The 9,376-nt window shown below is 42.6% G+C and overlaps 1 protein-coding gene across 1 annotated transcript; it reads left to right on the top strand.

Annotated features, from left to right (window-relative positions):
* Window positions 1–3,202: 3,202 nt before the first annotated feature.
* Window positions 3,203–7,772, top strand: LOC115279388 (cytochrome b-c1 complex subunit 7). Its single transcript, XM_029923942.1, has 4 exons — window positions 3,203–3,298; window positions 5,675–5,746; window positions 6,762–6,928; window positions 7,563–7,772. Exons 1-4 carry the CDS (start codon window positions 3,280–3,282, stop codon window positions 7,638–7,640), a joined length of 336 nt encoding a protein of 111 aa, XP_029779802.1. The 5' UTR covers window positions 3,203–3,279; the 3' UTR covers window positions 7,641–7,772.
* Window positions 7,773–9,376: the final 1,604 nt, after the last annotated feature.

Genomic DNA, 9,376 nt, shown 5'->3' with positions numbered 1-9,376 from the left:
CATGCTATGTTATTATTCATTTAGATAATGCTACAAACAGATTCTATTTTGGATTATCTGCACTGTTGTCTTCCTGAGCATAGATACTCAAAGTTGCCCATAATTGGCTACTGAGAATCAGGAAAGGAAAAAGGATTGGGGTGGGGGGGAAGGGGAGAGGGTAGGTGGGGAGTAGTTTGAAGGAAAGTAGAAGGCAATAAGACATAGCAAACCTTGGACTTTCCACCAGTATGCAAAGATTTACAGCATGAACTGATACTCCCCCCCCCCCCATTTGTCATTTAGACATGTAATCCTGGGCCAATGATTTAACCTCTGGGTCTAGTTCTTATTTGTAAATCTAGGTGTTGTGACTTTAGCTATCTGTCTTGGGATCACAGGCTAGGTAGTTAACGCTGGTGGATCCCAGGGAACCACTCTGGTGTTTGCACTCCTTGTCCCCTTCCACACTGACTCTGGGCCAATGAGATTTGGTCCCCGAGACATTATCAAGCAGAACCTAGATAATTACTTGTACATTGGGGCTTGTCCTCTTGGAACCCTGAGCCACTACTGAAAGAGGTCGGGTGACTCTATTAAAGAAAGGAGTTGGAGAGAAAGACATGCCTGGCCAAACCACAGGTGTTCCAGCAGTGGCAATGGAGCACCACACGTGTGACGGACGAAGCTATCTCCGATATTTCACCTCAGCACATACCACATGGAGCAGAACTATCCAGAACTTCAAAACCTGAGGAAATCGTAAAGTGTTCTAAACCACCAACTTTGGAGGTAGTTTGTTGTGCTCCAGGGTTTGCTCCAGGGTTTTGTGATGTGCTGTATGTCCAGAAACCTCATGAACAACTAAATTTGTAATTGATCAGGGCCAAGTATAGTGGCCCTCGTGTTAGGTATTTTACTCATTTGCCCAACAGACTTTTGAATTCGTAAAATGCAGTGGTGACTATGGCATAGACGGGCGCCTTCATGGAGTTCCCTAGTGGGTGATACCAATACACAGAAAACAAAAAGTTTCAGCTAAACGACAACTGGTCCTTCTATGGCCCAGAACCTCATTTTGCCTTGATTGAAAAACTACTCACATCAATCAGAAGAGGCTATACTGAACAGTCCTAAAACCTTAAATGGTTTAAAACCACAGAAATTTTTAACTCCTACAGGTCCAACTTGGGAGCTCTACTCCATATCATCTTTAACAAGAGAGGTTGATGGAGCCTCCACTGTGTCTTCACTGTAGCCAATCAATGAAAGAGGAAAGGATTGTGAATTGTTTTTTTTAATTTTTTAATGCTTTTTATTTATTTTTGAGAGACAGAGAGACAGTGCGAGCAGGGAAGGGTCAGAGAGAGAGGGAGACATAGAATCCAAAGCAAGCTCCAGGCCCTGAGCTAGCTGTCAGCACAGAGCCCGACGCAGTGCTCAAACCCACGAACCATGAGATCATGACCCGAGCCGAAGCCGGACGCTTAACTGACTGAACCACTCAGGTGCCCCGGATTGTGAATTGTTCTTAAAAATTTCTCATATTTTTCTTGGCCAAAGTGTCACGTGGCCATGCCTAGTTTAAAGGAACAAAGAAATGCAATCCTGCTCATGTGCCTGGAGAGAAATCAAATGTAATTTTTGAATCAATACTAATGACTGCCAGCAAATATCCAGGATGTCTAGGCTCAAAACCTATAGGAGCTGGACTTTGCAACAGTCTTGGGTATCTGATCTCTTGACAAGGTCTTCCTTCGCTTACCACCTTCACCCTATAACCAGCAAGCTGAAACTTCAGGGTAATGAGGAAGGGAAAAGAGTTTAGTAGAGCACTTGTAAAGCAATGTGCCAGTGTACAGATGTATTGCGTTTTTTCACATCTTTCAGACTTCACTTTGGCTAGTGTAGTCTGGGAGCAGCCATTCATTAGATTTTTAGTGCTGCATACAGGACTGAGGAGTGTTGAGATTCTGGTGGCACAAAGAAGAAAAAGGGAAGGCAATGAAATTTTGGGACTGGAATGTGACTTAAGACCATTAAATTAACCTTTGGAATTTATGAGATGGTGTTCTATATGGTTCCAGTTCCCAGCTTAAGCCTGAAGAAAACAAAATAGGTATTTGCGGGTACTTGTTATGGGTTGAATTGTGTCTCCCCAGAATTCATATGTTGAATCTCTAACTCCCAATATGATGCCATTTGGAGATAAGGCCTTTGGAAGAAATTAAGTTTAGATGAAGTAATAAGGGTGGGATTTAAAAGAGCTTGCTTTCTCTCCGCCATGTGAGGACACAGTGAGAAGGCAGTCCCCTACCACCCACAGGAAGACTGCTCATCCGAAACTGACTGTGCTGGCACCTTGATCTTGGGCTTCTAGCCTCCAGATCTGTGAGAAATACATTTGTTTAAGCCAGCCAGTCTATGATGTTTTGTTCAGCAATTCGAGCTGAACATGACAGTAATGCTGCTAGAGATTCACTAGTAACTGGATAAGTCACACTAACTCTAATTGTTTTCTCTCCCAAGATTTTAATGCCTTAGACCTAACATGTGGGCTGAGACCTTATGAGTACACTTCTATCTTAAAATTGTACACAAACTTTGCTATATATCTTAGTTTCAGTATCTTTTTTGTTGTTGTTGTTCTGACCTAACCTTCCACTAAAATTGCTTGGTGTAGGTTTTCAGCTAGAGAAACAGAAGGCCAGAGGTTAGGGTGCCTGGATTAGTAGTGTAGTAAGTACATGCCCCTAGAATTAAGGAGTCCCAAAGTTTTACCTAGATAACTCTGATACTCGAGGATGAATCTGAATTCTTCCTAGCTCTGTGGTCTCGGACAATCGATCCAACTTTTCTGAACCTCAGTTTCCTCTCGTGGGGATAATCAGAGTACCTACCTTACCAATTTAGAACTAACAAAGAAAATGAGAATATGCAGGTAAAAGGCTTAAAGCGTTACTCGGTACACAGGGCGCAATTAATAATCCGTAAATTCACACAGCTTGTCCTTTAGAGAACCCAGGCTAAAGCCCCAGTGTCCTTATCCCTTGCCTAAGGTTCTTCCCACCAGATCACATGAAATGTTTAATGGAACACGGAGCGCCAAGTGCTGGGTTTACGACAGTGGCGTGATCCAAGGAGAAGAGCGCCGCCAGCAGGTGCCCAAAGTCGGCGCCAGGACTGCGCCTGTGCAGGCGTCTTTCTTCCCTTGGTGACGTGAAATAAGGCGCCGGCGCATTGGGCCCGGCGCGTCCTTCAGGACTTACCCAGCAGGCAACGCTCCAGTCTCGGGTCAAAATGGCGGGCCGGCCTGCGGGTAAGTCTCCGGCGACCACTCTGACAGGCTTCGCCGCACTCCACCTTTTATCCTTGCAGCAGCTTGCTCCGCTTCCTCTGCTCTCAGTGACCAGGTGTGCGGCGACAGGGAAGGTGGCGGCTCCGCTCGAGCCTAAAGGACGCCTTTTCCCTCACCTTCTTGCTGTCCCCAGACCTGGCTCACCTGGAGGGCTGGGAGGTGGATCTGCTGGTGGTGAAGGTCCCGCGGTGGCTCCACAGCCCTGCCATTCCAGCTGCCCTTGCTCGGCAGTCCTGCCGCTCGGCCTTAAAAAAGTTCAAGGGCACAAGGAGGTAGATAATTAATTTTCAACCAAAATGAACCGAGTGCTTGCCTCGAGTCAAGTCCTGTCGTGTGCGATAAATTCTGCCAGTAAGACGGGGGAGACACTAGTTTCCCTTTTACGCTGATCAGCAAACCAAGGCTGAGTGGCCGGAGGAAGGAGGTCTGCAAACTCGGTTCCAAACGTCACGCTTCTCAAACGGAATCAGGGGCAGCAGAGCCCGGGTTACGGCGAAACGTCAGATTAACCTTGTTTTATGTGGAACGGCAGCTCGGTCTGTAGATTTGGAGAAATGTGTATTTACTGTTGGCTCTGGCACAAACATACTTATGGAAATTAGCGGAATGTTTAAAACAGATCGTGAAGACCAAGTAGCATATTCCTTCCCCAGCACTTTTTTTTTTTTTTAAACCAGCCTCTGCCCTCTGGAGGTATAAATGGGAGTAGCTTTTAAGAAATATTGATCCCTTTCTCCTCGCCCCCAGCAATGGTGAAGCTGGTAGGAAACATCAGATTGCCGGGGAAATCCGTTAATTTAAATGACACTGAACTCTTGGGGGAGGGGGTGGGGAGACATTTAAGAATTTATTGTTTCACCAGTTTGACAGAGGTAGTAGGGACTCCTGTCCTGTGTTTGAGAACTAGATGGACCTGGCCTCAGCCTATCCCTGGCAGGCTCTGATCTTGAATAAATTCTGTAAACTTTATTCTTCTACAAGGACAGGCGTGTTGTAAATAAACCCAGCTAATGTGGGCAAAGCAGATAGGATAGTGCCTTGCACGTAAATGTTCAATGAATATGGATCATTATCACCATCAACAGTAAATACGTTTACAGATAATTTGTCTCTACAAGTATGTTTGTAGATTTTTGACTCTTTTCTAGAAGCAGTTTTATATATGGTGCTTAATTTGCAAGGAGATTTAACCAAAGCTTTGTAATCTGTTATATCTAAGGGATAGGGATGAGGAGGGATTGAAATAAAAGGGGAGTTTGCTTTCATCCCTTGGTGAGGGACTAGCCTGCGACAAAACTCTAAAAGAAAATGTAAGCGTGCTCTACCTCCCCTTCTTACCCCCTCTCTCCTGTGAACATCAGGCCCTATCATGTTGCCCTGAGCCCCTACTGGCTTATCCCATCAGGCTCAGTCCTGCTGAGCATTAACCTCACCTATTTCATCTCCTCCATTTTCAAATATCCATTTTCTTGTTGGAAAGTTAGCTACTTGGCGGGAGGACAGTGGGCTTCTCCTACTATACTCCATATTGAGTGAGTGGCCAATGGTACCAAAATCCTCTCCGAAATATGTATATATTTATAGAGGGTAGCCAAGTGAAGCAAAGGTAATGTAGAATAAAGACTTTGGGGGAAGACGGTCATTGAGACCTGCCAGCCTATCCTGCAGTCTTCCCTTCTCTTCATAGAACTCCAACTCCTTTGAAAAGTTAACACTTCTTTCCTGTGATTTCTGCAAAGGGTGGGGGTGCCCCGAGTTCCATTCCCACACCCTACCCCTTGGGTCTGGTGGTAACAGGGGCACATGAGAGGCTGGAGTGGTGATAACTACTGCTGTATAGATCTGGTGTGCATCAGATGTTTGAATTTGCCCTTTTCCCCCCTGACTTGCTGCCTGTTGGTTTGTTTTTTTAACCTGTAATCACTTTTGCTCATAGATAAAATAGGCAGATTTTATCTACAGTATATAGAATATACGCCTTTTTTTTTTAAAAATGTTTTGTTTATCTTTGAGAGAGAGAGAGACACAGACCATGAGTGAGTGAGGGGCAGAGAGAGAGGGAGACAGAATTCGACGCAGGCTCCAAGCTCAGTGCTGTCAGCACAGAGCCTGACACGGGGCTCGAACCCACGAACAGTAAGATCATGACCTGAGCCGAAGTCAGACACTTAACTGACTGAGCCACCCAGGCGCCCCAGAATATGCACTTTTAAAAGGAAATTCCTTCCTATGTTTGCATTCTCTAACAAGGTAATAAGAGTACCCGTTGCTTGCCTGTCTGCGTGTTCCTGGGGTAGAATAAGTGAATCGTAGCAACTAATAGTGTGACCCTATCAGTTGCAGCATCAAGCCGGTGGCTGGAGAGTATTCGAAAATGGTATTACAATGCTGCAGGGTTCAATAAACTGGGTGAGTATCCGAGTTTTCTTGTTTTGCTTTATCTGAGAGTAGTGCTTTTGCAAGAGTTACGATTCCCAAAAGCAAAGTAACTGATTGCACCTGTGTACGTTAGAGCATCTGAAAATTAGGTCACATTTTATCGTTAAGTCCTTTCCTTTTTATTACTTTGAGAAGAGAGTAATAGAATCATCTCAGATGTTTGAGATGGAAATAAATTATGTTCTTGAAATACGGTAGCAGTACATTTTCCTTACACAATTCCCTCTCCCAACTCCTCCACTTAGCATTTAAAAATTTAAGTTGTATGAACTTTGAAAATAAGATATTTTTCAAATGTTAAAATTGTCTGGCATTTTTACAATCATCTGATACCTGAACTTCTTTAGAACTTTATAGTTTTCATGAACTTCACATTAAAAAAATTTTTTTTAAGGTTTTACTTATTTTTGAGAGAGGAAGAGAGACAGCATGAGCATGGGAGGGTCAGAGGGAGAGGGAGGCACAGAAACAGAAGATAGGCTCCAGGCTCTGAGCTAGTTTTCAGCACAGAGCCCGACACGGGGTTCAAACCCACAAACCCACGACCTGAACCAAAGCCAGACTCTCAACCGACTGAGCCACCCAGGCGTCCCACTTCATCTTTTTTTTAAATTGAAGCTTGATGGAAGTGTCATAAATGTTACTGGTTTCTGAGTACGCTGTCATCTTGAGATTCTTTAATACCTTGATCTCAGATGTAAAGTATAAGAAAATAGACATTCGGTTCATTGATGTGTTTAAAAACAGAGAAGTTTTAAAATATTTTTTAAATTGTTTCAGAAAAAGTGTGAGGTTTGTGGCAGTGGATTTTAAAAGGCTCTTATTTTGTTTCTATAGTACCATTTAAGAAATAACCCATTATTATGTATGAAATACATATTTCACCCAAGTTATAAGTTGTAAGTCATAAACATGTTTACCTGGGGTTTTTTTTAATGTCTGATTTTTGAGATGTGTATTCGATCTGTCTTGTTTTCTATCATAGGGCTAATGCGAGATGATACAATATATGAGGATGATGATGTGAAAGAGGCCATAAGCAGGCTTCCTGAGAACCTTTATAACGACAGGATGTTTCGCATTAAGAGGGCCCTGGACCTGACCATGAGGCACCAGATCTTGCCGAAAGAGCAGTGGACAAAATACGAGGAGGTAGCACAGCATTTGTGTCTGACAGTGTTGGCCTCTCAGGACTGAGCATTAGAAACAGAAATGCATTCATTTGTACAGTTAGCGTTCTTCAGGTTCTGTCAAATCAATATCCTCACGGCAGTCCAGTGGGGTTGATAGAGCCAATGTGAACTTTGAGAGTTAGAGGTGACGTGACTGTTCCAAAATCACCAGGCACGTCTCTGATGTAGAGATCCAGGGCTGGAGTCCAGATCCCTTCTCTTCCTGCCCATTGTTCTCCCTCTACACTCTGCCTTCTGCTCAGATGAGAAAAATGGTGATGTCGGTGTGATCAGCCCATGGAGTGGCCCTCTAGCTCCCAGGAAGGACTCTGAAGTAAACCTTCCCCTTGAACTGCCTGCATTGAAATTAGACACAGGCTTGTAGTCTCATTTCTTCCCTGGCAGACTTTCTTCTCAAAGCAACTTATTACAGTATCTTTGTGGGCTTTTCTTTTTAGAAAAGCAGATAGTTTTTAGTCTGCTTGAATATATATTTTCTTAGTTAGAAATAAAAATTACTTTTGATGGATTTCTTGTTGAAAACCTGTTGAGTGTTAGGGATATATCAGTATGTGATGTTGGCATATAATATTTTTCTTGTATTCATTCTTTAGGATAAGTTCTACCTTGAACCATACCTGAAAGAAGTTATTCGGGAAAGAAAAGAAAGAGAAGAATGGGCAAAGAAATAATCATGGAGTTGAAATCTGTGGTTGCAGCTGCCCTCAAATATTTTTAAGAAGTTGGGTAAACCTGAGATGTACAATTTGGAACTATTTGAGCTGCAAATGTATTACTTTAAATAAATATCTATTGTAATTATTGTTGGGATGTTTGAATTCTAAACCTATTCTGAGCAACTACTAAATTTACTTACCTGGTACAATTCTAAGGTATTTTTATTTAGCATTCTACTCCTTCCTGGAGCTTAGAGAAGCTACTTTAATAAGTTTTCCTCACCGAGTGGATAATTTCTTAAGGTACTGAGGATATAACATTCTTCTAAGTAGATTGTCATCTTTCTATTGCCTTTGTAGATTAGCAAGATACTTAGAAGCCCCCTCAGGGGCTAACTTGCAAGAATGGAGTAGACCAATTTGCCCAGATCCTCATTTGATCATGGATTTGGTCATGGAGAAAGCAGTTTCCTTTAACATACTTAATATTTTAGAAGACTTTAATTTTGCAATCCATTTGAGTTCTATTATTGGTACAGTATCACAAATCACAGAGACATGGGTGAAGATGTTGGTAGATGCTAGTGTTGGGTCTGGTTTAGTGAAGGACTGTATGAGATTAGTACAGATTTTTTGTCAAGACGCATCCCTGTCAGGCCCAGTGAGGTAACTAAGACAACTTCTCAGACAACCAAGGACCACCTGGTGTTTCGGTGATCCAACTTCTTTCCTCTCTCACACCTTTTCAAATAAATTTGAATCTCCTACATTGCTGATGGGTGTTCTATGGATATGACCCATTTGGATAACATTTCGGCAATACGTATCAAGAACCGCAAAATCTTTCTAAATTCCACTAACAGCTACCATTCTATTGAGTGGTTGTGATTATTTTACATTAGACACTGCACTTCATGATCATTGATCGCACTGCAGTGCAGTGAGATAGGATTATTTCTCCCTTATAAATTGAGGAAGGCCTACGTACAGAGGTCAAGCAACTTGTCCAAGGTCATGCATCCACAGAAATAGTGTAGGACTCCAAAACCATCATTGAATGCCACTGTATGAAAAATGTTTTTGCAGCATTGCTTATCAGAGTGAAAAACTGAGAAATGAAAGTAATTCAGTAATAGGACATGATTAAGCTGTGCTAAGTGGAAAAAGTATATTTATGAAGACAATTTTAAAACTTGGAAACTTCTTATATTAAATGAAGAAAGATGTAACCACGTGAAACAAAATCCCAACCCTCGGTTAAGGTATGACTAGGGAAACACTGAGATGGCAACAATGGTTATCTTAGTAAAGGTAGTGTTTCTATCCTTTTCTCTGATAGTCAATTTTTTATAACTGAACAGCAATCACTTTTACAGTAGAAAAGGCAATAGCAGATATTCATTTGCGTTCTTGGCACAAAACCTGTAGGTCATAGGATCTCTTGACTTCCTTGACTTTCCTGCTCCAGGGGCTCTTATGGGTGAACTGGTAGCTAACAATGAGGCAGAACAATTTTTCTAAACCATGTTCAGGCTGAATAGGGACGACTGGGCTGAAGAACAGCAGCGCTGTGTCCTTGTATTCCTTTGTTGCCAGTGAATTCCTAGGACAAGCGAGGCTTGAAAACCACCCAGGCAAGATCAAGATTCCCTGGAGGTTTTTAAAGATCAGGCCACACTTGGAGGAGGTTTCAACATCGTCCTGCTTGGCAGAATTCTGTCTAAGAAAATGGACCGTCCTGAACCCCTATT

Source organism: Suricata suricatta, chromosome 15, assembly GCF_006229205.1.
Source record: "Suricata suricatta isolate VVHF042 chromosome 15, meerkat_22Aug2017_6uvM2_HiC, whole genome shotgun sequence".
Classification (NCBI taxonomy): domain Eukaryota; kingdom Metazoa; phylum Chordata; class Mammalia; order Carnivora; family Herpestidae; genus Suricata; species Suricata suricatta.
The sequence above is the reverse complement of the archived record's forward strand: the minus strand, read 5'-3'. Positions and strand labels throughout refer to the sequence as shown.

Bases quoted from the DNA above. Each gene is read 5' to 3' on its own strand.
- LOC115279388 (XM_029923942.1), top strand. The intron at 5,747-6,761 runs GTGAGTATCCGA...TTTCTATCATAG, and splicing joins TGCAGGGTTCAATAAACTGG to GGCTAATGCGAGATGATACA. The intron at 6,929-7,562 runs GTAGCACAGCAT...TTCATTCTTTAG, and splicing joins AGTGGACAAAATACGAGGAG to GATAAGTTCTACCTTGAACC.